The following is a 27,834-nucleotide window of genomic DNA, read 5'->3' as shown; positions in this document are numbered from 1 at the left end:
ATGTTAGGAGGAAGTTGTTGGCAGAGAGAGTGATTGGCATTGGAATGGGCTGCCCAGGGAGGTGGTGGAGTCACCGTGCCTGGAGGTGTTTAAAAAGAGACTGGATGTGGCACTTAGTGCCATGGTCTGGTTGATTAGATAACGTTGGGTGATAGGTTGGACTTGATGAACTCGAAGGTCTTTTCCAACTTGGCTGACTGTGATTCTGGGACAATGTGCTGCTCAAGACTTGTTCTGTGCTGTCCCTGAGGATCTGGCTCCAAACTGCTCCTTCCAACACCTCCCCAGTTTTAAAGGGAGGGGAAGCAAGTTGAGATCCCAAACTCTCTCATTAGCCTATTCGCAAGAACTCAAAGACCAAGCCTGGACCTGCCTGGATTGCTCTGAAAGGTGAAGGCCTCCATGGAGAATGCCCTAAGGAGGTGTTTGTTAAAGATTAAACAGAGCTATCCTCGTAGAAAGGTGATCTGTGAACTGCTCAGAGATTCTCTGGCTAGCACAGAAGATCAGGCACCAGAGGAGTCCACTCCAGTGGTCTCTTTTGCTCTGACCCTTAAACAGTGCTGCTGAAAGGTCTGCTGTAGATGTTAACTAATGTACTGCCCCGATGAAAGTGAACTGGTTACAACCGCTGCAGGTGCCAAAGCCTCTTCTGCTAGTAAAGAACAAACAGCTGTAGGTTCCAGACCCCATTCCACTCCCAATCATGATACTAATTAACTTGCCCACTGCTGGGCACTGCTTTGTTCTTCACCTCCTTCCTGCCATCGAGGAATGCCACAGCCAGCTCCCCACATCCCTCGCTCTGCTGGCACCTGCCTTTTGCAGACTGAGCAAAGCACTGAGAGGGAGGGAGGCTGACAGGAGACTGGCACCACTGGGGGCACTCAGAGTACAGTGAACAGGAACCTAAACCCAGAGCCCTTCTGGGTTTTATGAGTAACTTTTTATCAACCCATCTCAACAGGAATGGATAAAACAAACAGGCTAAATCATAAACTGACTCATTCTTGGAGGGCGAGTGCTGCCAGCCAGCCCTCGGGTACACGCTTCAGAGAAGCAGTCAGGGTTGGAAGGGACCACAAGGAGCAGCCAGTTCCAACCCTCTGCCATGCCCAGGGACACCCTACCCTAGAGCAGGCTGCACACAGCCTCATCCAGCCTGGCCTTAAACACCTCCAGGCATGGGGCCTCAACCACCTCCCTGGGCAACCCCTTCCAGCCTCTCACCACTCTCCTGCTCAACAACTTCCTCCTCACCTCCACTCTAACTCTCCCCACCTCCAGCTTTGCTCCATTCCCCCCAGTCATGCCACTCCCTGACAGCCTAAAAAGTCCTTCCCCAGCTTTTTTGTAGCCCCCTTCAGATACTGGAAGGCCACAGGAAGATCACCTGGGAGCCTCCTGTTCTCCAGACTGAACAGCCCCAACTCTTTCAGCCTGTCCTCATAGCAGAGCTGCTGCAGCCCTCTCCATTTCTCACACCTAAGTCAGCTCCCTGTGTTTCTAAGGGACCTACAGCAGTCCCTACAAGCCCAGCTTTAATCCTTACCTGTCTTACAGCTGCTGAAATGTCAGTGCTTGTAATATTGGACTTAGCAGCTAAAAATGCCTGCCTCAGCTTTGCTATAAAATAATAGAGAGAGAAGAAAAGGGAAGTTCTGCTACTGAGTGCTCCCACTGTGCACTGTGCTCCTGTCAGGTTTAGGTCCCAGCCTATGCAGCAATTGTCCTGTGCAGCACAGGCCTGCATGGACCTCAGCTGCTGTCCTAAGGCTTAATGTCACCTGAGCTGTCCCAAGGGTAGGAGAGGAACTTGCATGTCACCTGCTGTTTCAGACTGAGGACCTCCTGTAGCACATATGGCAGGCAATGGTTTTGAACTTAGAGCAGAGCAAATTTAGATTGGATGTTGGGAACAGGTTCTTTACCATGAGGTTGGTGGAATGCTGGTGCCCAGGGAGGTGGTTGGGGGGCCCCCATCCCTGGAGATATTCAAGGTGAGGCTTGTCAGGGCTCTGGGTAACCTGAACTAACTGGAGGAGGTCCCTGCTGACTGCAGAGGGGGTTGGACTGAATGGCCTTACGAGGTCCCTTTCAGCCCAGCCCATTCTGTGATTCCCGGTGACCTCCACTTCTGCCTGGGACATCCCAGGGGTGCTGCTGACGTGGCAGGGGGGTCATGGCCAGCAATGGCCTACCTCTTTCTGGTGCAGTTGTACAACGTGCACCCAATTTTGGTGCTAAGGCTGGTGAGACACTGTGCCAGGTTTGCCAGGTTGCCCAGCGAGGTGGCAGATGCTGCATCTCTGGAACCATTCCAGCTCAGGCTGGACAGGACTCTGAGCAACCTGCTCTAGTTGCAGATGTTGGGACCAGAGCTATTGAACATCTTTGTCAGTGATAAGGACAGAGGCATCGAGTGCACCCTCAGCAAGTGTGCAGAGGGCACCAAGCTGCATGTCACAGGCCAGTTGCTAGAGGGCAGGGATCCATCCAGAGCGACCTGGGCAGGCTGCAGAGCTGTACCCAGGCCAACCTCATGATATTCAACGAGGCCAAGTGTAAGGTCCTGCACCTGGGTGGGAGCAATCCCAAGCACAACTCCAGGCTGGGTGGGGAATGTCTGAAAGCAGTCCTGAGGAACAGGACCTGGGGGTCCGGGCTGATGAAAAGCTCAACAGGAGCCTGCAGTGGGAGTGCAGCCCAGACACAATCCTGTGCTGGCTTGCAGCAAGAGCAATGTAGGCACAGGGCAAGGGAGGGGATTCTGCCCCTTGGCTCTGCTCTCCTCACACCCCACCTGCAGTCCTGGGTGCAGTTCTGGAGCCCCCAACACAAGCAGGACATGGAAGTGTTGGAGCCAGTGCAGAGGAGGCCACCAAGATGCTGAGAGGGCTGCAGCAGCTCTGCTATGAGGACAGGCTGAGAGAGTTGGGGCTCTGCAGCCTGGAGAAGGCATTGAGGAGACCTTGGAGTGGCCTTGCAGGATCTGAAGGGGGCTCCAGGAGGGCTGGGGAGGGACTACTGACAAGGTCTGGTAATGACAGGATGAGGAGGAATGGGTTTGAACTGGCAGAGGGGAGATTGAAGGTGGATGTTAGGAAGAAGTTGTTTGCAGTGAGGGTGGTGAGACACTGGCACAGGCTGCCCAGGGAGGTTGTGGAGCACAGAAGCACCGAACGTGATCTTTGATCTCTGATCACGTTGGGTGCCTCGGTCCTCCACAGCCTCCCTGGAGGTGTTCAAGGCCAGGTTCGATGAGGCTTTGAGCAACCTGTTCTAGTGGGAGGTGTCCCTGCCTAGGGCCGGGGGTTGGAACTGGATCAGCTTTGAGGTCCCTTCCAGCCTAACCCATTCCATGCTTCTATGTCCCTGCAGGGGGTTTGAACTGGATGACCTTTAAGGGTCCCTTCCAACACAGGCCACTCTGTGACTCTGGCTGTGCTGACAGCGGCGGGCTCCAGAGCCCTTCCACCGCGTTTCGCCTTTCCCTCAGCTTCTCCCTTGGCCCAGCCAGCAGCGCAGGGTCCGGGAAAGCGGGTGTGCCAGCCGAGAGGCAGCGGGGCACACCCTGCGGGAGCACCGGCACGGCTGCGAGAGCCCACGGCCGCGCCGAGCCTCCTCATGCAGCCTGCCGCCGGCGGCAGAGGGACGAGCCCCGATCCCTGCCGCCGCCGCTCGCCGCGGCCAGCCCGCCCCGGCCAGCCCGCCCCGTGCCCTCACCAGGCTGCTGCCCCCGCCCCGTGCCCTCACCAGGCTGCTGCCCCCGCCCCGTGCCCTCACCAGGCTGCTGCCCCCGCCCCGTGCCCTCACCAAGCTGCTGCCCCCGCCCCGTGCCCTCGCCAGGCTGCTGCCCCCGCCCCGTGCCCTCGCCAAGCTGCTGCCCCCGCCCCGTGCCCTCGCCAGGCTGCTGCCCCCGCCCCGTGCCCTCACCAGGCTGTTGCCCCCGCCCCGTGCCCTCGCCAAGCTGCTGCCCCCGCCCCGTGCCCTCGCCAAGCTGCTGCCCCCGCCCCGTGCCCTCGCCAGGCTGCTGCCCCCGCCCCGTGCCCTCGCCAAGCTGCTGCCCCCGCCCCGTGCCCTCGCCAGGCTGCTGCCCCCGCCCCGTGCCCTCGCCAAGCTGGCGCCCCCGCCCCGTGCCCTCACCAGGCTGCTGCCCCCGCCCCGTGCCCTCACCAAGCTGCTGCCCCCGCCCCGTGCCCTCGCCAGGCTGCTGCCCCCGCCCCGTGCCCTCACCAAGCTGCTGCCCCCGCCCCGTGCCCTCGCCAGGCTGCTGCCCCCGCCCCGTGCCCTCGCCAGGCTGCTGCCCCCGCCCCGTGCCCTCGCCAAGCTGGCGCCCCCGCCCCGTGCCCTCACCAGGCTGCTGCCCCCGCCCCGTGCCCTCACCAGGCTGCTGCCCCCGCCCCGTGCCCTCACCAAGCTGGCGCCCCCGCCCCGTGCCCTCACCAAGCTGGCGCCCCGCCCCGTGCCCTCACCAAGCTGGCGCCCCCGCCCCGTGCCCTCACCAGGCTGCTGCCCCCGCCCCGTGCCCTCACCAAGCTGGCGCCCCCGCCCCGTGCCCTCACCAAGATGGCGGCGGGGGCGGTGTGGCGCAGGTCACCAACGGCCGCCCCGGCAGCAGTTGGCGGCGCCGGCGGCTCCTTCCCGGCCCGTCATGGCGGAGGGGGCCGGAGCGGGGCCGCGGCTGGCGGAGCTGCTGGCGGTGGGCCGGCGGCTGTGGGAGGAGGTGGAGAGCGGCGCCGAGCCGTCCTCGGCGGCCCCGGCCGTGCAGGATAAGGTGCGGCAGGGGCTGGAGGCGCTGCAGCGAGCGGCCGCCATGGTGGCGCAGCTGGACCTGTTCAGGTGAGCGGAGCGGGGGAACGGGGCCGGGCCCGGAGCTGGGCTGGGGCGAGCTGAGAGGGGCGTGAGGGAGGACACAGCGAGGGTCCCAGGAGGTGTCTGCTGCCTCCACACGGGCCGCTGGGTCGCCGGGCCCGGGAGGAGCGGAGCAGGAACGGAACCAGTAAACAGACCCATAGAATCAGCCAGGTGGGAAGAGAGCTCCAAGCTCAGCCAGCCCAACCTAGCACCCAGCCCTGCCCAACCAACCAGACCATGGCACTAAGTGCCCCAGCCAGGCTTGGCTTCAACACCTCCAGTCACAGCCACTCCACCACCTCCCTGGGCAGCCCATTCCAATGCCAATCACTCTCTCTGCCAGGAACTTCCTCCTAACATCCAGCCTAGACCTGCCCTGGCACAGCTTGAGACTGTGTCCCCTTGTTCTCTTGCTGGCTCCATTCATAGTATCATAGAATAAAGGTTCGTCTCTCCCCGTGCAGCGAGAACGAGGAGCTGGAGGAGGTGGCCTCGGCCGACCTGAAGTACCTGCTGCTGCCTGCCTTGCTGGGGTCCATGACGCTGAAGCAAGTGGACATGAGCAGGAGGCTGGAGCACCTGGAGAGCGCCCGGGCCCATTTCTGGCGCTTCCTCAAGCTCTGCAGGAGCTACGGGCTGGGCAAATTCCACCTGCCCCCCGCTGCTGCCAGCTCCCCGGGAGAGGAAGATGCCGGGAGCCCAGCCCCCAGGGGCCCTGCTGCTGCCCAGGCCAGCCTGGTGGCCATGGCAATGAGCAGACAAGCCAAAATCGAAAGGTAAGCTCTTGCTTTGTGGTGCTTAAAGGCTTTCAGAAAGCACTTTAAGAGAAGGGGAAAACCTCAAGGCTGTACAGGCAAGGACCATCAGCAAAGAAGTGGTTCCCTTGATCACATAGAATCACCCAGGCTGGGAGAGACCTCCAAGATAATCCAGCCCAACCTAGCACCCAGCCCTGGCCAATCAACCAGACCATGGCACTAAGTGCCCCACCCAGGCTTGGCTTCAACACCTCCAGGGAGGGTGACTCCACCACCTCCCTGGGCAGCCCATTCCAATGCCAATCACTCTCTCTGCCAACAACTTCCTCCTAACATCCAGCCTAGACCTGCCCTGGCACAACTTGAGACTGTGTCCCCTTCTTCTGTTGCTGCTTGCCTGGCAGAAGAGCCCAACCCCACCTGGCTACAGCCTCCCTTCAGGTAGTTGTAGACAGCAGCGAGGTCACCTGAAACTGGAATGCTTTGGTCATGGAACTTTCTCTTTAAGTCATGCACCACTGCATATTACTGGATGGAATTGGGTCATGCACAGGCTGCAGAGGTGTATTTATGTCATTAGTTTCCAGTCTTTCAAGAAGAACTGCACAGAAGTTCTTAGGGTTAGTGAAAGAGGTGGTTCTTGCCTCTGTCATGCTTTGACACAGGGACTTTTCAGTCACAGGATCCCAGAATGGAGGGGGTTGGAAGGCACCCCTGGAAATTATCTAGTCCAGTCTCCCCACTAAATCAAGATTACTCACAGGTTGTCCAAGATCTTGTCCAGGCAGGTTTGAAAACTCTCCAGAGAAGGAGACTCCTCAAGCCATTTGGGCAGCCTGCTCCAGGGCTTTGACATCCACACAGCAAAGAATTTTTTGCCTTGTGCTCACAAGTAACCTTCTGGGTTCTAGTTTGTGTCTCTTGGCCCTTGTGCTGTTGCTGGGCAGCACTTAAATATAAAGTCATAGAGTGATTTGTCTGGAAGGGACCTCAAAGCTCAGCCAGCTCCAACCCCCTGCCATAGGCAGGGACACCTCCCACTAGAACAGTTCGCTCAAGGCCTCATCCAGCCTGGCCTTGAACACCTCCAGGGAGGCTGTGGATCAAAGAAGCACAGAATGTGATCTTTGATCTTGATCACATTGGGTGCTTCTGTGCTCCATAGCCTCCCTGAGCAAGCTGTACCAGTGTCTCACCACCCTTGATGTAAACAACTTCTTCCTAACATCCAGTTTCAGTCTCCCCTCTGCCAGTTCAAACCCATTCCTCCTCATCCTGTCATTACAAGAGCTTGTCAATAGTCCTTCCAGAGCCCTCCTGTAGCCCCCTTCAGATCCTGGAAGGCCACTAAAAGGTTTCCTCGAAGCCTTCTCTTCTCCAGGCTGCACAGTCCCAACTCTCTCAGCCTGTCCTCAGAGCAGAGCTGCTGCAGCCCTCTCAGCATCTCGGTGGCCTCCTCTGGACTCACTCCAACACTTCCATGCCCTACTTGTGTTGGGGGCTCCAGAACTGCAGACAGGACTCCAGGTGGGGTGTGGCTGCATTCTCTTGCCCCCAAATTTTAGATATTGATTAGCAGTGAGCAGATCCTCTCAGGCTGCTCTTCTCCAGGCTAAACACTGCCAGGGCTCTCAGCCTTTCCACCTCACAGAGATGCTCTGTGCCCCTCAGGATCTTTGTAGCCTCTGTTGGATGCAGCAAGAGAAACTGTTCTCTGTCTGTCTTGAACTGGGGAGCCCAGAACTGGAATCAGTACTCCAGATGTGGCCTCAGTAGGGCACAGTAGAGGGAGAGGAGACCTTCCATGACCTGCTAGCTGCACTTTTAATGCATGCTAGGAGACCATTGGCCTATTTGGCCACAAGAGCTCATTGCTGGCTTGTGGTGAGCTTGTCCACCAGCACTCCTAAGTCCTTCTCTGTGGAGCTGCTTTCTATCAAGTCCACCCTTCACCTATGCTGGTGCAGGAGGTTATTCCTTGCTAGATGCAGGACTCTACATTTGCCTTTGTTAAGCTTGATGAGGTTCCCTTCCACTCAACATTCCAGCCTGTCAAGTTCACAGGATCACAGGATGTTAGGGGACCTCTGGAGACCATCAAGTCCACTCCCCCTGCCAGAGCAGGACCATAGGCTCTAATGCAGGTTGCACAGAGATGCATCCAGGCAGGGCATGAAAGTCTCCAGAGAAAGAGACTCCACAACCTCTCTGGGGAGCCTGTGTCAGTGCTCTCTTACAGGAAAGAAGTTCTTGCTCATGTTGATGAGCAGTTAAAAGGGGATTGGGGCAGGAGGTAGGTCTCTGATGTTTAAAGTTCAAGAAATAGGAAGTTGTTGCTTTTAGAAAACATCATCTCTGGGCTGGACTGGAGAAGGGTTGTTTAGTGATCTTGTTTTGTTCTCTTTTGAGACAGATACAACCAGAAGAAAGAACTGGAGAACAGGTTGGCCTCCATGAGAACCTGTGTGGAGAGTGGGCAAGCAGATGAGGATCAGATACGGGAATTTTACATACTCCAAATCCAGAAATGGATCAACACCAGCCTGGAGGAAATTGAGAGTATTGACCAAGAGATGGTCATCCTGAGGAGCAGAGCCACAGCGAAGCAGGTACGAGCTGCAACCTGACCTGCAGGTCCTGTGGGCAGATCTGATGAGGAGGAATTTAGTATTGAGGTCACCTAAGTTTTTTTGTTCTGTGAATTCCTGATTAAAATGTAGCTCAGAGCACAAGCAGGTGGGGTTTGGTTTAATTCAGAGTGGACAGTGGTCTCATTCTTTGATTAGTCACTGTCAACTGCTACCACATGTTCTAGACAATCATAGCTTGTGAAATCATAGAAGCATAGACTGGTTTGGGTTGGAAGGGACATTAAAGTTCATCTAGTTCCAACCCCCATAGAATCATAGAATCAACCAGGTTGGAAGAGACCTCCAAGATCATCCAGTCCAACCTAGCACCCAGCCCTATCCAGTCAACCAGACCATGGCACTAAGTGCCTCATCCAGTCTTTTCTTGAACACCTCCAGGGACGGTGCCTCCACCACCTCCCTGGGCAGCCCATTCCAATGCCAATCACTCTCTCTGTGAAGAACTTCCTCCTACCATCCAGCCTATACCTACCCTGGCACAACTTGAGACTGTGTCCCCTTGTTCTATTGCTGGTTACCTGGGAGAAGAGGCCAACCCCCACCTGGCTACAATGTCCCTTCAGGTAGTTATAGATGGTAATAAGATCACCCCTGAGCCTCCTCTTCTCCAGGCTAAACAGGCCCAGCTCCCTCAGCCTCGCCTCATAGGATTTGTGTTCCAGGCCCTTCACGATCTTTGTTGCCCTTCTCTGGACACATTCCAGCACAGGGTCACCTCCTGCTAGGCCAAGTTGCCCAAGGGCCCATCCAGCCTGGCTTTCACCCACTTTTAGGCTTGCAGCCTCCACAACTTCTCTGGGCAACCTGTTGCAGTGCCTCACCACCCTCCCAGGGAAGAATTTCTTCCTGTGCTAGAGCATTGGATATCAGAGCTGAAATGTTCTGTGTGCAAAAGCTTTTCTCCACCTTGCTGCCTCCTGACAGACCCTTAACTCTAAAGAAGTCAGAGCATTTGGAAATGGAAAGATGAGCCTTGTGGTTTCTTTCAAGCCTACACTTCTGGTCTGCGTTCTGTCCAGATGGTACAGGAGGAAACAGCCATTCTGCATCATACAATCATGGAATGGTTTGGGCTGAGAGAGACCTCAAAAGGTCATCCACTCCAACCCCCCTGCAGTCAGCAGGGACATCTTTAACTAGACCAGGTTACTCAGAGCATTGAATATCTCCAGGAATGAGGCCTCAACTACCTCCCTGGGCTACCTCTTCCAGCCTTCCACCACCCTGGTGCAAAACCTGTTCCTAACATCCAGTCTAAATCCCTCCTCTAGTTTCAAACCATTGTCTCTTGTCCTACAAAGGCTAAAGGCCTTTGTAAGTGATCATGGAATCATAGAGTCACAAAATCATCCAGGTTGGATGAGACCTCCAAGCTCATCCAGTCCAACCTAGCACCCAGCCCTGGCCAATCAACCAGACCAAGGCACTAAGTGCCTCATCCAGGCTTTGCTTCAACACCTCCAGAGGGACAGCAACTCCACCACCTCCCTGGGCAGCCCATTCCAATGCCAGTCACTCTCTCTGCCAGGAACTTCCTCCTAACATCCAGCCTAGACCTCCCCTGGCACAACTTCTTGTAGACCTTGAGTGTTTCTGGGCTTGCTATCACCTCAAATGTCTGTCTAGAAACAAAACCCCATCGTGCGCTGACACAGCCCAGCTGGATTGGTTTGTGTGGTTATTGTTGGCTCTGCAGATCTCATTGGGACTGATGAGCTCCACTTGCTTCAGAATTGCACTCTGATCCCTGGTTAAAATGAGCTATATTTCATGCTTTGATCCAAGCTGATCTGGTTTAGCTCTGTCAGCTGCATGCTTTGATCTGAGCGGGTGTGACAGAGGCACAAAGAGAAGTGATTTGTAGGAGCTCGCAGATGGAGCTGATGATTTCAACTGCAGTGAGGCCACGAGTGTCCCTCTTGGGATGTCCCTCTGACAGCAGAGACATTTCTCTTCTCCCAGACCTTGAATAACTTGTTTGGGGTGGGGAAGCAGAGAGGGGATTTTTCATCTCCAGGATGATCTTGTGACCATTGTTTGTCTCTTCAGTCTTCAGCACCACCGCATGGTCCCACTCGGCCAGCCAGGACTCCGCTGAAACCCTTCATTCTCACCAGGAACGCTGCACAGGCTAAGTATGTGCTGCTGGCTGCTTGCTCAGGCACAGCTCTCTTCTCACCTCCAGCCTTGGAGCCCCTTGCAAATGCAGAACCCACCAAACAGCCTGTCACATCAAGATGGCATGGTCGTGTGGCAGAGCAGGGGATGAGGGGAATGTTTGATGCATTCCTTGAACTTCCTTAGAGCTATAAAGGTGCCAAAGGCAGTGGAACACCTTCCTGCTGAGGACAGGCTGAGGGACTTGGGGCTCTTTAGCTTGGAGCAGAGGAGCCTGAGGGGTGACCTCATTCCTGGTGATAAAGATGTGCAGGGCAGTGTCAGGAGGACAGGGCCAGGCTCTGCTCAGGGATGTCCAATGACAGGACAAGGGGCAGCTGGTGCAAGCTGGAGCAGAGGAGGTTCCAAGGGAACAGAAGGGAAAACTTTTTGCCTGAGAGGGTGGCAAAGCCGTGGAGCAGGTTGCCCAGAGAGGTTGTGAAGTCTCCTTCTCTGGTGACATTGCAAGCCCACCTGGATGTGTTCCTGTGTGACCTGCTCTAGGTGATCCTGCTCTGGCAGGAGGGTTGGACTGGATGATCTCTGGATGAACTCCTAACATTCTATGATTCCTCTAATTTCTTCTGTTACCAGCATGCTGCAGTGTCTTAGTTAATGCTATTTCCTTCTCAGGGCAGCAGAGGAGATCTCATTAAGCAGATAGGACTGTGCTAGTTAATAAGCCATGTGTTTGCTGTTTGGTGGGAGAGACAAGGCTCATCTGCCCCTGTCCTGGAGATTGTTCTTCACTGTTAGCATAAAGAGCCCAGCAGTGAAAAGCACATCTGGTCTCTTAATCTCCTGTGCAATCTGGAAGATTTCAGTGAATTCAGATAAGTCATTTTAAGGCTGGGAAGCTGTGATCAGAGCAGAGAATTATCAGTCACAAGGGCAGCATTTTTAACTGTAAGCCTCCCCTTAGGGTACTGCTTTGTGGCACTATGAGGCCTTTGTAAGGAATATGGCAGTTAAGCACAAAATGGGACAGGGAGCAGATTCCTTGTCATGCATTTGACATTATTTGCTTTGAGCCTTCTGCAGAGCCAAGCTGTGCCTAGTGCACTTCCCAGGGACTCCTTGACAAGCTCTGCTAGCCCAAAGTGTTTTCCTTTGGGCTGGAGAGGTGATTGTAGTCTTTGGACTACAACAGTCCTGATAGAGTGTGTCTGGACGAGGGCCAGGGTCTGGAACACCTCTGCTGCAAGGACAGGCTGAGGGAGCTGGGGGTGTTCAGCCTGGAGAAGAGAAGGCTTCAGGGAGACCTAATAGCAGCCTGCCAGTACCTGAAGGGGGCTACAAGAAGGCTGCAAAGGGACTGTTTGCAAAGGCCTGCAGGGATAGGATGAGAGGCACTGGTTTGAAATTGAAGAGGAAATTTAGGTTGGATGTTAGGAAGAAGAGCGATGGAACACTGGAACAGGTTGCCCAGGAAGGTAGTTGAGGCCCCATCCCTGGAGCTATTCAAGATGAAGCTGGATAAGGCTCTGAGCAACCTGATCTAGTGGATGATCACAGGCTCACAGGATGTCAGGGGTTGGAAGGGACCCCAAGAGATCATTGAGTCCAACCCCCCTGCCAGAGCAGGACCATACAACCTAGCTCAGGTCACACAGCAACACATCCACACAGAGCTTTGGAAGGCTCCACAGAAGGAGACTCCACAACCTCTCTGGGCAGCCTGTGCCAGTGCTCTGGGACCCTTACAGTAAGGAAGTTCCCCCTTGTGTTGAGCTGGAACTCCTGTGCTGCAGCTTCCATCCATTGCTGCTTGTCCTATCCCAGGGAGCAGTGAGCAGAGCCTGTCCCCCCCTCCTGACCCTCAGCCCTCAGATAGTTATAAACATTGATTCAATCCTCTCTCAGTCTTCTCCAGACTAAGCAGCCCCAGGTCCCTCAGCTTCTCCTCACCAGGCAGTGCTCCAGCACCCTCATCCTCCTCCTGGCCCTCTGCTGGACCCTCTCCAGTACATCCCAGTCCCTCTTAAACTGAGGAACCCAAAAGCCATGTCCCTGCTGAATGCAGAGGGGATTGGACTAGATGAGCTTTGGAGGTCCTTTCCGGCTCCAGTCACTCTGTGGTTGTCAGTAGAGAGTGGCTCACAGAGCAGCTGTGGGCATGGCTGGCCGTGTTTTTGCTTCCATGTAAAGAGCCTTCTTTGCCTGTCTCTTCCTGCAGAGTGTTTGGAGCAGGGTACCCAGCCCTGCCCACTATGACTGTGGATGACTGGTATGAGCAGCGTGGAAAACAAGGAGTTGTGCCTGCTCAGACTGTGCCTCAGAGAGCCCCAGGTATGGAATGGCAAAAGGAATTGGAATGGAGCATTTGGGGAATCACTTGAGGGAGAGGGTGAATGGGGATGTGCTCAGGGTGTGGAGCACCCACTGAGTGACGAAGAACAAGAGCTGACTCCGTGAGGCTGTGAGAAAGCTAAACTCTAGGCTGCTCCTTGGCAACTACCTGAAGGGAGGCTGTAGCCAGGTGGGGTTGGGCTCTTCTGCCAGGCAAGCAGCAACAGAACAAGGGGACACAGTCTCAAGTTGTGCCAGGGAGGTCTAGGCTGGATGTTAGGAGGAAGTTGTTGTCAGAGAGAGTGATTGGCATTGGAATGGGCTGCCCAGGGAGGTGGTGGAGTGGCCGTGCCTGGAGGTGTTGAAGCCAAGCCTGGCTGGGGCACTTAGTGCCATGGTCTGGTTGATTGGCCAGGGCTGGGTGCCAAGTTGGACTGGGTGAGCTTGGAGCTCTCTTCCAACCTGCTTGATTCTATGAATCCTGCTTTCTGAACCAGCTCCTTAGAACTTGACTTGGTGTCTGCCACTGTCTTCTGCCCCTCACTCCAATTCTTCATCTCCAGCAGGTATAACTGATGAAGAGCTGCAGAAGCAGCAACAGGAGAAAAAAGAGGAGGAGGATGACGAGGAAGCTCTTCAAAAAGCTCGGAACTGGGACGACTGGAAAGACACACACCCAAGAGGCTACGGCAACCGGCAGAACATGGGCTGATGCTCTTGGTGCAGAGCCTGGAGTCCTCTGAGAGTTGCCTGTCCTGAAGATAGAGCAGTAAATACACTGTACATACATGGAGGTGTCCCTGGTGTCTCTGGGAGGCAGCAGAGGTGGAGGAGTGAACGTGGCAGTTGGCTTTGGTTTACATTAAAGGTCAGACCGAGTGCGCCGGTCATGTACAGTGATGCCACAGAGCTCCTTCCTGTCAAGCAGGGCTCTTTGTGAGGGGGTCAGGCTGCCTCTGCTCTTCCAGGCAGAGGAAGGCCTTGAAAGCAAAGTACCTGGATTGGGAAACTGCTCTTTGTATTGTGGCTGGATGTATTTATTTTCTTTTCCTCTATATTTTAAGCAACATAAAATTCTCTCGTGCTGCCTAGTTCTTCTTGTGAAAGTCCCTCACACTCTGTCCTGGGCTCTTCCAGGGTCAGTCTGGAAGGCTGATTTCCAGCAGCCAAAGGAGTTGGGGATGGGAAAGAGGGAATGGCAGATGGACAGTTCTTTCAGCTGAGGCTCCTCAGCTGTGCCACCCCTTGAATACTGGGCTCGGTTTTGGGGCCTTCACTACATCAAGGACACTGAGATGCTGGAGCGGATCCAAAGCAGGGCAGCACAGCTGGTGAAGGGTCAGCAGCACAAGTCTTGTGAGGAGTGCCTGAGGGAACTGGGCTTGTGTAGCCTGGAGAAAAGGAGCCTGAGGGAAGACCTCTCACTCTGCGCAGCTCCCTGAAAGGAGATTGGAGCCAGGTGGGGCTCAGTCTCTTCTCCCAAGTAGCAAGTGACAGGGCAAAAGGAAACAGCTTCAAGTTGCATTAGGGGATATTTAAGATGCATATTAGAAGGAAATTCTTGAGAGAAAGGGTTCTCAGACACTGGAACAGGCTTCCCAGGGAGGTGGCTGAACTCCCATGCCTAGAGGTATTGAAAAGGCACAGGGATGTGGTGCCAAGGGACATAGGTTAGCACCAGGCTTGGCAGAGAGTGATCAGATTCAGTGATCTTGAAGGCCTTTTCCAATCACGATTCTGATTTGGGCACAGCTGAGGGGCCAGCAGGAGAGCTGAGATGGGTTCTGTTTTATTGACTCACCTACGTCTGAGAAGCTGTAGGCAGTGGTGAATGATGGTGCTGGGTCTTTTCTTCTAGATTCTGAATCTCCACAATCTACAACAGGAGATTATGAGATGTTTGGGGTGTGAAACACGTTTTTTACTTTACCACCACACAGCACAGAAAGTTAGGGGTTGGAAGGGACCTCCTGAGATCATCCAGTCCAACCACCCTGCCAGAGTAGGAGCACCTAGGGCAGGTCACACAGGAAGACATCCAGGTGGGTTTTGAATTGCTCCAGAAGCTCTCTGGGCAGCCTGTTCCAGCCCTGCACATGTATTGATCCCTCTCCTGCTTGATGTTTGCCAGCTCTTCTGTCCAGTACTTCTGAAGAGGTACTAGTGCATTCATTCCTGCAGATACTTACTCTTCCTTCAGCTGTTGGCATGAAGCCCCAGCTCAGGACTGCTTCTGCTACTTCTGTGCTGCTTTTCTTTCCTTCTCATGTGTTTTTTTCCCCTCAGTCCTTTCCAGACTATACCCTGGGCTAGCCTACCCCGGTGCTGCTCTTCAGGGTGGAAGAGGAGGGGATGGTGCTGGCCTCTGGGACAGGTGGGCGGTGTTCCGTGTGGAGCAGGAGTTTCAGGATGAGGCTTTTGGGTATCTCTGGCAAGCAGTCACACTGATAGAGCATGGACAGTGGTTTGTGAAATACCCAGAGTGTGGACAGTACCATTCTGGGGGAAGGTGTCACCGGCAGAGTCCCCACCGGTGCCAGCAGCGGTGCCTCTCCACAGAGCGGCAGCTGCCCCTCGCGACGGCAGCTCCTCACCACTCAACATCTGGCCCTCCTCAGCTCCTCATCCTCCCAAGGATCTTCAGCTCTTCTTGCTCTGCAGGCCGGGCCGGGGGCAGGCCTGCTCCCCTCTGAAGTGGACAGTGTCCTTTGGCTCAGCTGGGTAGAGCAGCTGGATACACAATCAGTCGCCCTCTGCGATTTCCAAACTCCTCTTAACCTGCTGAACTGAGCTCTGGCACACAGCTGCTCCTTGCCGCCATGAAAACAATCATTGCAGCCTGCTCCCAAAACCTTAGTGGTAAGAGATTTCCAAAGCCTCTTTGAATGGTTTCTGATGCTCTGGCAAGGAGCTGGCCGGGCAATTAGCGTTGGTTGTCACTATTGTCTGTTCGCTTGAGACTGCTTAGGGGAAAGGGAGGTGTTGGGAGCAATTTGGGGAAAAGAGGAGTTGCTCAACAGGGATGAAATGTCTGACAATGCACTCTGTAATGTTACCCCCACAACACGCTCCAGAGTGCTGCAAATCCTCCTTGGTCTTTCCTCCCTGCCCTGGGAGGTGCAGCCCCAATTTCTGGGTTTGTAGAGGCTCCTGTGGCTGTGGATGGGGCTGGCAGCAGAGCCCAGCGAGTTTCTTCATCTTCTATCTGTGGTCTGGATGCTCGTGGAACATTTTGGGGGGGGGGCATGGAAAAGGGAATTAAAAAAAGCTCCTGTTTGGGAGGCACAAATTTGCTGGGCTGAGCTCTGTAGCTTCTCTAGGGGGAAAAAAATAGGGCTTTGGGAAGTTAAGAGCAGGGCTGGGCTTGTGGGGATTCCTTGCTGGGTGTGTGTGAGGGGCAGGAGGGATGGCTGAAGGCAGAGGGGAGAGGGAGGGGAGGTCTTCAGTGCTGGTGATGGCCTCTTTGGTTTATTTCAGTTGTATCGTTCATGATTTGAACCTCAACCACACACCCAAACTGGGATTTAGTGGTTAACCCCTAACCTGAGGGTCCCCATGCCAGACAGCCACGGGGACAGGTCTGCTCCTGTCTCACCCTGAGCATCTCTCTCTGGCCAGCACACTGATCTGTTGTGGTTTTGTTTTTCCCCAAGAACACAAGGCTTTTGTGAGTGAAGAGCTGACACAGCTTGCTGTCCTTGTGGCAGTGGCTGGAGGGGTGCTCCTTTGGTCAGAAGCAGCATGCTGGTGGGACTGGCACCATGGGCTGGTTCTGGGCAGGAGAGATGGGGCTGTGAGTGGAGTTTGGATCCTGGCGCCCAGCCTGGGGTGGTTAATGGTTCACTAAGGTCAGCTGGAGGGAAGAGGGCGGTGGGGGGGAGTGGAGCAACTGTGGGACACCTCGTGGGAGGCAATGATCAGCAGGGACAGCTACCCTTGGCCACTCTGGCTCGGCCCCTGGCCACTGTCCTTGACTCTCCCTGGTGGGCAGACACTACACCAGCTGTGAAAGGCCCGAGTTGTCTGTGAGCCCTGCCGAGGAGGGTGTGGGAAAGGTTCTGGCCCTCAGGGAGCTCAGCATGGTGTGCGATGTGCTGCTGTGCTTGGATCCATTGATGCTCAGAGCAGGGCTGGCCCCAGAGCAGCCTCCTCGTATGAGTGTTCTGAAGATAAGCCTCCCCCCAACCACTGCTTCTCAGGAGTGCTGATTTAGTGGTTGGACTTGATAATCTTAAAGGTCTCTTTCAACCAAAATGGTTCTGTGATCCTTCCCATCCTGCCTTGTCCCCATGTCCCTGCCCTGGCAGCCAGGGGCACTCCCAGCCTGGGACCTCCCCAGCTCTCTGAGACAGCGTCTGCCCAACCCTTGCTGGCTTTGGGCTGGGAGCTGTGCCCCGTGTCCCTCCCCACAGGCAGCCGTGCCAGCATCCAGAAGGCCCTGCACACCCTGCTGGCAGTGCCCTGGCCCTCGCAGCGAGACATCCGCTCCTGGCTCCAGCTCCTCTCCGTTCTGCAGTGGGTGCTCAGCTTCCTGCTGCTGGGTGAGTAGGAGGCTGTGGGGGTTCGTGGTGGGGCAGGTGCATGCCCACTCACCCCCCACCCCCACTCCTTGGCTCCCACAGGAATCGTCAGCCTGCTGGTCCTCATCTACCTGCTGTTCACCAGCCTCTGGCCCATCTCTGCGCTCTACCTGGCCTGGATCATCTTCGACTGGGACACGCCGGAGAAAGGTGAGGATGAGCAGAGCCTTCTCTCCCTCCAGCTTTGCAGCAGGCTGGGCTGTGGGATCTGCCCTTTGCGTGGCAAATGGGGGGCACCACATCCCAGCTGCTCTTCCCCTCTTCCATCACCCGGAGTGGGGAAGAGGGGTGCAGCAGGTCCTGCTGCCCGCCGAGGCAGGCATCACCTCCTGTGGTCTCTCCTGGTCGGCAGGTGGCAGGAGGCTGCCGTGCCTGCGGCGATGGTCTGTGTGGAGGCACTTTCGGGATTATTTCCCCGTGAAGGTAGGCTGTGGGGAGCTGGATGGGGATGCTCATGCAGGCAGTGGTGAGGGGTACCACAGGGAACACACCCTCGTTGTCCCCACAGCTCGTGAAGACACATGACCTGTCCCCCAGCCACAACTACATCATTGGCTCCCACCCCCACGGCATCCTCTGCGTCGGTGCCTTCTGCAACTTCATCACGGGCTCGACAGGCTTCAGTGAGATGTTCCCAGGCATCCAGCCCTTCCTCGCCACCCTGGCCGGCAACTTCCGCCTGCCCATCTTCAGGGAGTACCTGATGAGCGGGGGTGAGCTTCTGTGGGCAGCTGCCGCCCACCCTGCCCTCATGGGCAGCCTGCAGTCATGGCTTGAGCTGAGTGCTGCCCTGCCCTGCTTCTGCCCGCCTCTACCTGCACCATTCCTGCTCACTTCTGCCTGCCCCACTCCTGCCCACCTCTGCCTGCTGCCATGGAGGGGCAGAGCCTGGAGGGGGACAGTGGCCACGGGCGGCAGGGCTCCAGGTGGTCCCTGGCCCCATCTGTGGCAAGCCCACGACTGACAGCCTGTGTGCTCCCCAGGAGTGGGCAGGGCAGGGTTCATGCTCAGCCTGTGCCCAGCCCGAGCTCCACCCTCCCCCTGCCCGCGCCTTGTCTGTGCCCTGCCTGTGCCCTGCCCTCACCTTGTCTGCGCTCTGCCCGTGCCCTGCCTGCACCTTGTCTGCGCTCTGCCCGCACCCAGCCCGCAAGCCTGGCAGCGTAGGGAGCCTTGGCCCCTCCCTGGGAGCTGTCCCCCCCAGCAGGGGGCGCCCTTGCACAGTCCCACCATGGTCCCCCGGCGCTGCCACCAGCCACTGTCGCTCGTGGGGCGCCTGGCAGGGCCCTGGCTCCCTGGGCGCTGCGCGGGCAGGCAGTGCCCCGGCAGCAGTGTGGTCTGTTCTGCCCCAGGCCTGTGCCCGGTGACACGCCGTGCCATCGGCTACCTGCTGTCCCAGAAGGGCACCGGCAACGCAGTGGCCATCGTGGTCGGCGGCGCGGCCGAGTCGCTCTCCTGCCGGCCGGGCGTCACTACGCTCATCCTGAAGAACCGCAAGGGCTTCGTCCGCATGGCTCTGCGTCACGGGTGGGTCACGGGCACCGCCGCCGCCCTGAGGGGCCAGCGGTCCCGGCGCCCGGTCACCACCCGCCGTGTCCCTCCACAGAGCCCACCTCGTCCCGTCCTTCTCCTTCGGGGAGAACGACCTCTTCCGCCAGGTGGTCTTCGAGGAGGGCAGCTGGATGCGGAGCGTGCAGCGCCGCTTTCAGAAGATGATAGGCTTTGCTCCCTGCGTCTTCTACGGGCGGGGCCTCACCTCCGTCCGCTCCCGGGGCTTCCTCCCCTACGCCAGACCCATCACCACCGTGGGTGAGCACCTCCCGGGGGCAAAGAGGAGCCCCAGAGGCGGAGGGGTGGAGGAGGACACCTCGCAGCGGGCGGTGTCGGAAGGCAAGACTCGGCTGCTGAGCCGGGGAGATCCTCTTGCCACCAGCCTGACCTCCCTCCCCTCCCGGCAGTTGGGAAACCAGTGACGGTGCCCCGGGTGGAGAACCCAAGCCGTGAGCTGGTGGACAAGTACCACGAGCTGTACATCCGCGCCCTGCTCCAGCTCTTCAACGAGAACAAGACCAAGTACGGGCTGCTGGAGGCGGACGAGCTGCACATCCTCTGAGCCCGGCCGGCGCCGGCGGCCACGTCCTGGCTCACAGGGGCAGCAGGCACTTGTGGGTGGGGATTTGAGCTGGCTCATCGCGAGGGGCACACAGGGCACGGTCCCCGCTCCCAGCCCTCCGCTCCTCCAGCCAAAAATCCCGAGTGGAAGGTGGGAGGAGAGGAGGAAGCGAGGGGAAGGGGAGACTGGGGAAGGGTTCCCTTTGAAAAGGGTTTGGAGGGGCTGTGGGTGACACAGCTGTCCCTAAGGGATGCAGGGCGGATGTGGGGGTGGCTGGTGTGAGGCTGGGGGCCAGTTATGGGCACGGTCCCCCCAAGATAACCAGGACACCATGAGCTGAGGAGCACGGGGGGTGTCATGTGAGTTGGGAAGGAGATGGGCTCTCTGAGGTGGTGTCTCGATGGTGAGTGGGACTGAGCTGGGGAGGCACCCCTCCTGGGGTGGAGGGAGGACACTCCTGGATGTGGAGACCTGTGGAAATGGCCTCAACTGGGACTGTGTGGCCCTGGGCAAGGGGCAGGTGCTGTCTGGCCCCAGATGAGCCTTTGCTGCTGCCTCTGTACCCAATACAGATTTCCACATACCCCCACTGCTGCCTGTGTGTGCTGGGGGAAGGGGGTTGGTGGCACCGTGGCTGTGTCCTTGCACTCACCACATAGGTAGATGTCCCTGCCACCCATCCGTGTGCCCTCCCTAGCAGCCTCATCTCCGAGGGCCATGCTTGGTGGGAACTCTTGCCCTGCTCAGGTGCAACCAAGCAGCTCCTGGCTCCACCTGGGCCACATCAGCTATAATAGGATGCAAGGGGCAGCAGCTGCTCTTCCCGTGTTAGCTGGGCTGCGGTGGGACATCTCCTCCTCTCTCTGATTTCGGCTCAGTGGTGAGTGAGTGGCTCTCTGGGCGCTGTCTGGTGGAATGGGGATGCGGGGCTGGGATGTGGCATCGTTGAAACCCCTTCCCACCCTGTGTGACCTGGGCAGCTTCTAGTGGGATGCGGCAGGACCATGACCGGGAGGTGGCACACCGAGGATGCTGTGGGCATCCCTTTCCTAAAGCATGTGGTGGCAGGACTCGGGGAAGACAGCCCCTCCCAGGTGTCTGTGGGGTGGGGACAGCCCTGTCCCATCCCTGCCCGAACTGTGGTGGGAGAGTCCACAGCGCTGATAACCATCTCTGGTCTGCCGCTCTCTGCGCAGGCACTTGGTCAAACAAAGGGCTGGGTAAACATTTGGGAAGCAAACACCCATAAAGGCAGATTCCCAGGGACTCTCCCATCGCCAAGGGTGTCGCTGCTCCGGCTCCTCGATCCTCACCTGCCCCAGGGCTGGTGCTGAGGTGTCTGGTGGCTTTTGCCTCCTCTCAAATGCTTTCTGGGGCAAGGATCTAGGGCATCTCGTCCCTCTTCCTGCTGCTGTGGGAGGAACAAGCCCGAGGATAGAGAAAGGGGAAGAGGCTTTATTACTGTGACGGGCAGCATGGGCTCTGTGCCATGTCCCTCCCTGCCTCTCCCAAGGGACATCGTTGAGAACCTTCACCAGGTACATGGGGAGCCCAGCGCTGGCTCCAGCCCCAGGTTGGCTGCAGTCCCCACACGCCGCTGTGGAGCAGACTGGAAGGGCTGTGCACGCCCAGGGAGGAACCCTTCTCTTCAGTCACCTGCCAGCCCCACGCGTGTCCCCAGCAGTGCCCCGGGCTGGGACACCAGCTTGACTCCCCGAAATGGCTTTCTCAGCATTCTGCCCATTCCCGTGAGCACCCAGAGTCTGTCCTGGTGTATCCTGTCAACCTCTCCCGCAGCACCAGGGCAGCCCTGGAACAAGCCTCCTGTCACAGAGTCACAGAATTAACCAGGTTGGAAGAGATCTTTAGGATCATCGAGTCCAACCTGTCACCTAACCCTTCTAATTAACTAACCCGTGGCACTAAGTGGCTCATGCAGCCTCCTCTTATACACCTCCAGGGATGGGGACTCCGCCACCTCCCCCGGGCAGCCCATTCCAATGCCAGTCACTCTTTCAGTGAAGAATGTCCAGCCTCAACCTGCCCTGCTGCAGTTTGAGGCTGTGTCCTCTTGTTCTGTCACTGGGTGCCTGAGTCCACCAGCCCTCAGCCCTGTGGTCTCTGTCCCACAGAGGCTGTGTGAGGACAGGTCTGGTTTGGGGAGCTGGGGGGTGCCAGGGTGCCCCAGTGGAGCCCAGCAGGACTGTGACTCGTGGAGACTAGAGACGAGGTTACTGGAACCTCCTTTGACCCCTCAGCATCGACCTCTGCTCTGTGCTGTCCCTGTCCCTCGGGTCTCACTAGCAGTGTGGCTGCCACTCAAGAGGTTGTCCATGGAGGGGGACACCAAGGAAAGGTCACTGGGAGGCGTGGGCCGGGGGCGCTGGAGCGGCCCACGGCGCAGCCGCCCCCGGAACTTGTCCCCAATCATGAAGTACAAGATGGGGTCGAGGCAGCTGTTGATGCTGGCCAGGGGACGAGTGATCTTGTAGGTGAAGTTGATGATGTTGAGGGTCTGGCAGTCGGCTTGGAAGTAGCGGGAAGTGTAGTACAAGGTCCGGGTGATGTGGAAGGGCACGAAGCAGACGGCGAAGACGGTGAGCACCACAATGATCATCTTGATGGAGCGCTTCTTGTAGGAGGGCATGCGGGGGCCGGGGCTGGAGAGGCTGGACTTGCAGAGCGTCTTGGCCATCAGGCAGTAGCACACAGCGATCACCAGGAAGGGGAGCCCAAAGAGGAGGGCCATGATGGACGAGCTGTAGTGCACGTAGTGGTCAAATTCCTCAGGCTTGGTGGTGTCGTGGCACAGGGTGCTGTTGTCCTTGGAGCTGGTGGTGACGAAGATGAGGTTGGGGATGAGGCAGATGGTGACGACGAGCCAGACGGCCACGCAGATGATGCGGGCCTGCTTGGTCTTCACCCACTTCAGGGAGCGGATGGGGTGGCAGATGCCCATGTAGCGGTGCACGCTGATGCAGGTGAGGAAGAGGATGCTGCTGTAGAGGTTGGCGTAGAAGAGGAAGCGAACGATCTTGCAGAGCCACGTCCCGAAAGGCCAATTGTTGCGGTCGGCGTAGTAATAGACCAGGGTGGGCAGGGAGAAGACGTAGAGCATGTCGGAGATGGCCAAGTTGACCATGTAGGTGGTGGTGGCGTTCCAGGGCCTCATTTTGGAGATGAACATCCACAGGGCCCAAAAATTGAGAGGCAGCCCCACCACGAAGACGATGCTGTAGGAGATGGGCAGCAGGATGAACTTGAACTCCTCGTCGAAGACGCACTTTGCCTCCTCCTCCTCCGCCGCCGCCGTGGTGTTCCCTCCTAGCCAGGGAGCCGACGTCGCTGTCCACAGGGCATCTGGGAACGTCCTCGCTGGAGAAGTGGCCATGTTCTCCGAGCCAGACCTAGGGGAGCAGTTAATAAAAGCACATCAGCCGTCGATCCCCGCCATTGTCAGGCACAAAGCGTGGCCGGGAGCCAAAGATGCCAGCTTTGGGCCCCCTCTCCCCCCCTCCAGGAGCTCCGGCCGCTTTGATGTCTCTCTGGTTTTTCTCAGCTCCGGCGCTGGGGACCTTTGCGGGGAGCCGAGGGGAGCCTCGACACATCCTCCCCTTCGCAGCCCCCGCGGTGACACCCATTAATCACCCTTTGAGGAGCAGGCAGTGACACCAGCCCGGGAAGCGTGCCTGGGACAGAGGACAGCGCCGGCCCCGCCGGGCAGCAGCCTCACGGCGCGGCCAACAATGAGACCTTGATGAGCAACAGCAGCCCCTGGCCGCTGCCAGCGCAGCCTCTTGGAAGCTGCCTCAGCCTAATTGGCACCATCCTGACAATGCTGCTCGTCCCAGAGGACTCCTTGACAGAAGAAAGGCGGGAGGAGAAGAAAGGCTTGTCTGGGGGAATGTTATGGCCTGGAGAAATCCTTGGGGAGCTGCTAAAGGAGCCTTTGGGAGAGAGTGGACAGTGAGGGGCCTCCAGCTGCTGGGTATTCTCTGTAGGAGAGGGATGATCTAATCCCTATGGAGAGGAGCTGCGTTGGAGCCAAAGCCCTGCTCAGGATAGTGCAAGTTCTGAAGGCAAGGAGGACTTTTTGCCTCTCACAGGGTTAGGATCAAAGGCTGGGATCAGAATCCTCCTGGCACATCAAGCCACAAGGCTGAGGAATGAGAGAAAGCTGCCAAAGGGTAGTGTTCACCTCTCAGGATGTCTGAAGTTCAGAGTCCACTCCTCCAGAGGGAAGAAGCAGCTGCTGCCACCCTTGTGGTGTCCAGAAAAGGACCAGCAAAAGCTGCCCGTGTCTTGGCCCCTCCAATGCCTGCCACCACGCCTGGTGAAGCAATACTGGAGCAGCTGCTTCTGCTGACAAGGACAGATGCTAGCATGAGTAACCTGGGGGCAGGAGCATCTCCCATGCTGTCAGCTGAGATGAAAGGGAAGCCAAAACTGTATCTGATGGAGGGTACACTGCCTGTGCCTCCAGTTTCTGTTGGTCCAGAGCTCATCCAGGAGTGCATGTGTATTGGAATGGAGGAGGGCTCAGGCAGGTAAGTGTTAGCAGGATGTTGGTGTCAGTGGTACAGGGTGAAAGGCTGTGTCCTTTCAGGTTCCTTCATCGATTGGCTCCTTTAACATCATCCTCCTAATGTCCTCTTGCCTTTGCCAGATGTGCTTCTTGTGGCAAGTACTAGCAGGAGCATCCCATAGTGTGTATCCATGAGGTCAGCTGAACTGCCATCCATCTTCTCCCTGCAGAGCCTCACCTGGAGAGACATCTCTGTGTTTACAGAGATGATCATAAATGAATCAGCTGGGAGATGGGCAGGCAGGTGGCTGTGGGACCAGCTCCTCCACACTGTCTGTTTGAGTTCTGGGCTGAGCCACAGCTTTGGGCTGATATCAGCCACCCTCTGCAGTGTCTGATGGTGCAAGCAGCAGCCTGGATTTATTACAGAGACGAGTTCAGAGAGCAACAGGCAGGTCCTGATCAAATATTAACAGTGTGAAGAACTTGCTCTGTCTTCTAGAACCAAAAAGCAGCTGTTAGGAAAACTTGAGCCTCTGAGCAATGGTCCCATGGGGTGCTCTGCTGCTCATGCTGGTCCCAGCTCAGAAGCTGCATCTCCCCAAGCTGTGATGCTGCTGAGGACATGAAGCACCAGGGGATTTGTTTTTCTCTTCCAACCTCCTAGTGCAAGTGAGCATGAAGCCTTGAGTCTGGCCAGACCGGAGATGCTGCATGGTTCAGTGACCAAAGCCAATGCCCATGACATGAGTCAACAAACAAGTAAGATAGGAAGTCAGTAAATGAAAAGTAATAACCTGGTGTGAGAAATGCATGAGGAAGAAGCCAGAGCAGCACTGTGGTGCCAGGCTGCTCGGAGCAGAGCACAGGTACACAGCTTCTGGCAGCAGGCAAAGCCTGAGCGTGGGCAGTGCTCAGCAGCATGATTTAACCATTCCTAAGCTTAAAAAGAACATTGCAAAAGGAGATGACACTTGGCAAGCTTTATCTGGACAGACTTCCTGCTTCTTCATCTTAGTCACAATCAAGATCAGTGCTTTCAGTTACTGATTGCCACCAGTCCACCCAGAGGACACGTTACCACCAGGACTGTTCCTACTCTGCCATTCCCAGCAAGGCTTTCACTGGCCACAGCCTCTCCGGTGTGGACTTTTCAAAGAGGGACTGTCTGCAGCTATGGTGAGGTCTGAGCCAAGCGTTTGGACTTGCTGCTGGAGCAGGAGTTGGAGGGCATTGCAGGAAGAGGACATGGAGCTGGGGATGTGATGCTTGCTCCTGTCCTGCCAGTTGTGTGGATGCACAAGGGATGTGGTGCTAGGGAATCCCTTGCCCTTGGCAAGCACCTGGGATGGTGCCTGTGAGCTAAGTGGTGAGGGGTCCTGCATGGCCATCCACCCATGGAAAGGGGCACGGGCCAGCCACGGGACCAGGTACTGGGAGGTCACATGCTGCCCTGGGCTCTTTGCCACGGGAGCAGGAGCTCTGCCCTGGCTCCTGGCCCCACGGCTGTGCCCAGCTGAACTCACCCTTTGCTCTCTGGGAATGTGGTGTTCCCAGTGGTAGCCAGAGGCCAGCGCTAGCCCAGGGTCTCCCAGCAGCTGGCCAAGGCTTCCTGCCCTGGGGATTTCTGGGGATGTTGGAAAGACACCAATGAAATGAATGAGGGGGCAGCGCCGCCAGAGGCAGACTCTGCCCCAGAGCCAAAGTCCTGCCCGCTGGCAGGACGGAACGGGTGGCCGGGGAGCCAGGGACAGCGGTGTGGCAGGCAGGAGCTGTGCAGAGGGGGGCATCAGAGTGGATCTGGAAGGAGAGCGAGGAGACTCTGAGGGACAGGGCGCTGGGTGAGCCTGGGCCGAGCTGCCTCTCGGAGCGGGAGGGGGAGCAGAGCTTTTCTTCTCGCCTAAGCTCTCGGAAATTGCAAAACAAGGAGAAATTATGCAAACCACCCTGCAGAAGGACCCTTGTCCCTAATCCCCACGTGGTTCGTGCAGCCAAAGCCCCGGCACAAGGGGACTGTGACCTAATTTTGTTTTGATCCTTGCCTTTGTCTGCAAGAGCAGCCAAGGCACGATCTGCCTGCACTGCCCGGGGGACTGGTGCCTCCTCCCCAGGGATGCCACAGGGTTGGGTGCTTCCTTCCACGTCCCCTGCTTCAAAGTGACCCCACTTTCCAGCAAGGTGGAAGGTGAGAGTTTCCTTTCAGCCTTGGATTTGCTGTCCCTGCCCCTCCAACCTACCTGGGAAGGGCAGGAGCCTACAGGTCAGCTTCTCCCTGGTGATCTGGGGGGTGGAGAGGAGGTGGCCACACCGGGAAGGATGAAGGTCCTCGACGATGGAAGAAGGCAGTGGCATGTGAGGGACGAGGATGCACGTTGGATTTGAGCATGGGGGAAGCATAGGGGAGAACTGGCTGACCCGGACCCCCCACACCCATCCAGCCCTGGGGATCCCAACCCCTATCTCTTGAGGGGCCAAAGCTGCTCCCCACAAGGCCGCCCAGAGCCCAGCTGGCTCTGCATGGCCGTGGCACGGCCACCCCAGCTTCTGCTCTCCGCCAAGCACGGTCTGCCCTGGCTCACCTGAGGTCCTGGGCTGGGGTGGCTCTCAGGAGCAGGGCACCCACGAGGAGCACTCCGCAGCGCTGGGGGCCATGCTGCAGGGGCTGTGGGCTGCCCTCCGCCGTGCCCGGCCGTGTGCCCGCGCTCCCACCGCCGGGAGCAAAGTGCCCGGGAGAGGCAGGGCTGGAGGCGGGCAGAGGTGGAGGCATGTGTGTCCCTGCCCCGGGGCTGCCCGCAGGGCTCTGCCCTGCCGCTCTCCCGCCTCTCACCCTCCAGGGCTTCGGGCCACCTACGGCCCCTGCAGCAGACCCCTGGGCATGGGACGCGTGGGCTTCACCCCTGGGGTCGCAACCCATTCCCCTGCTGGCCAAAGACCTGTGGCCACGGGCACCGCTGCCCCTTACTCACGGAGACCACGGTCCCTCAGCCGTGAGAGCCGTCAGTTCTCAGCCACGAGGACCGCAGCCCCGTGCCCATGGGGACCGGGGCTCTTTGCCCACCTCAGGGCAACCTCCCTGCCCACCTGGGGCCATGCGAGTCCCGGCAGTGCCCGCACCCTGAGCCCTGCTGGCACCCAAGCCCTGTGGGGCAATCCTGGGGACAAAGGTGGCCACTGCCACCTTGAGGCCAGCCTGGGCATAGTGTGCCCAAAACCTTGGACGTCGCAGCAGCTGTGGCTCTGCCAGGTCGGGGTGTCCTCGCGTTTTGGAAGGGGACTGCGTGTTCCTGCCGCCGCAGAGCTGTGTCTGGCCAGATTTAACCCCTTTGTTGTGCATGCAGGCGGGCAAAGGATGGGTGCTGTGCCAGCACGTCGGCATCGCCACGAGCAGGTGACACACTGGTGACAAACGGTTGCACCCCTTGGGGCACTGTCATCAGGAGAGGGGCAGCCTGGAGGACGCAGAGGCACGAAGGGCTGGGTGGCTGGTTTGGCAACAGCCTGGGGGTGCTTAGCCGTGGAGGGGAACCCCAAGCGTGCAGGGCTGAGCAGGAAGAGCCAGCATTGTCCACAGGGTGACTGTGCCACAACTGTGCCACCGATGGCAGAGCCAGCCCTGCTCTGAGTAGGAGCCTCTTGAGACACCAGGCAAGGGCAGTGTCATAGATTGGGGATTTTGGGGTCCCTGAAGAAATGGGGATATTGGGCAGCAATGCCCCTGCAGCAGCCAGGCCACCAGGACCTGGTGCTCTCTTTATCTGGCTTGCCTGGCTCAGCTCAGCTTGGCACACTCCCTCCTTGCCCTCCCTTGCACAGAACCAGGCACTGGACACAGGCACCCCAATGTTTCTGAGGCTTTCTTCTGTATGGGGATAGCAAGAAGCACCTCACATGGAACTGGTGCCACAGC

The 27,834-nt window shown here is 57.6% G+C and overlaps 4 protein-coding genes across 6 annotated transcripts; 2 read left to right on the top strand and 2 right to left on the bottom strand.

Annotated features, from left to right (window-relative positions):
• Positions 1-3,495: 3,495 nt before the first annotated feature.
• LOC135184133 (loricrin-like) lies at positions 3,496-4,656 on the bottom strand. The gene is made up of 2 exons (XM_064159723.1): positions 4,601-4,656; positions 3,496-4,393 (listed from the first exon to the last, which is right to left on the bottom strand). Exons 1-2 carry the CDS (start codon positions 4,654-4,656, stop codon positions 3,496-3,498), a joined length of 954 nt encoding a protein of 317 aa, XP_064015793.1.
• Positions 4,605-13,803, top strand: IGBP1 (immunoglobulin binding protein 1). Of its 2 annotated transcripts, none has more exons than XM_064159007.1 (6): positions 4,605-4,842; positions 5,322-5,633; positions 8,029-8,224; positions 10,316-10,401; positions 12,600-12,712; positions 13,279-13,803. In XM_064159007.1, exons 1-6 carry the CDS (start codon positions 4,655-4,657, stop codon positions 13,422-13,424), a joined length of 1,041 nt encoding a protein of 346 aa, XP_064015077.1. In that variant the 5' UTR covers positions 4,605-4,654; the 3' UTR covers positions 13,425-13,803. The 2 variants fall into 2 exon arrangements, with proteins under 2 accessions (XP_064015077.1, XP_064015075.1); XM_064159005.1 differs by having other exon boundaries at positions 13,276-13,803.
• Positions 13,804-13,955: 152 nt separating this feature from the next.
• On the top strand, positions 13,956-19,991 carry LOC135183797 (diacylglycerol O-acyltransferase 2-like). Of its 2 annotated transcripts, XM_064159003.1 has the most exons (8): positions 13,956-15,571; positions 17,125-17,253; positions 17,335-17,442; positions 17,645-17,715; positions 17,801-18,005; positions 18,642-18,816; positions 18,896-19,098; positions 19,248-19,991. In XM_064159003.1, the coding sequence occupies exons 1-8, from the start codon at positions 15,532-15,534 to the stop codon at positions 19,400-19,402; spliced, it is 1,086 nt and encodes a 361-aa protein (XP_064015073.1). In that variant the 5' UTR covers positions 13,956-15,531; the 3' UTR covers positions 19,403-19,991. The 2 variants fall into 2 exon arrangements, with proteins under 2 accessions (XP_064015073.1, XP_064015074.1); XM_064159004.1 differs by lacking the exon at positions 13,956-15,571 and having other exon boundaries at positions 16,562-17,227.
• Positions 19,992-20,871: 880 nt separating this feature from the next.
• On the bottom strand, positions 20,872-22,793 carry P2RY4 (pyrimidinergic receptor P2Y4). Its single transcript, XM_064159722.1, has one exon. The coding sequence runs from the start codon at positions 22,791-22,793 to the stop codon at positions 21,657-21,659; it is 1,137 nt and encodes a 378-aa protein (XP_064015792.1). The 3' UTR covers positions 20,872-21,656.
• Between the last annotated feature and the right edge of the window lie 5,041 nt (positions 22,794-27,834).

The sequence above is a fragment of the Pogoniulus pusillus genome, chromosome 19 (genome assembly GCF_015220805.1).
Source record: "Pogoniulus pusillus isolate bPogPus1 chromosome 19, bPogPus1.pri, whole genome shotgun sequence".
Taxonomy (NCBI): Eukaryota; Metazoa; Chordata; class Aves; order Piciformes; family Lybiidae; genus Pogoniulus; species Pogoniulus pusillus.
This window is presented reverse-complemented; position numbering and strand designations above follow the sequence as displayed.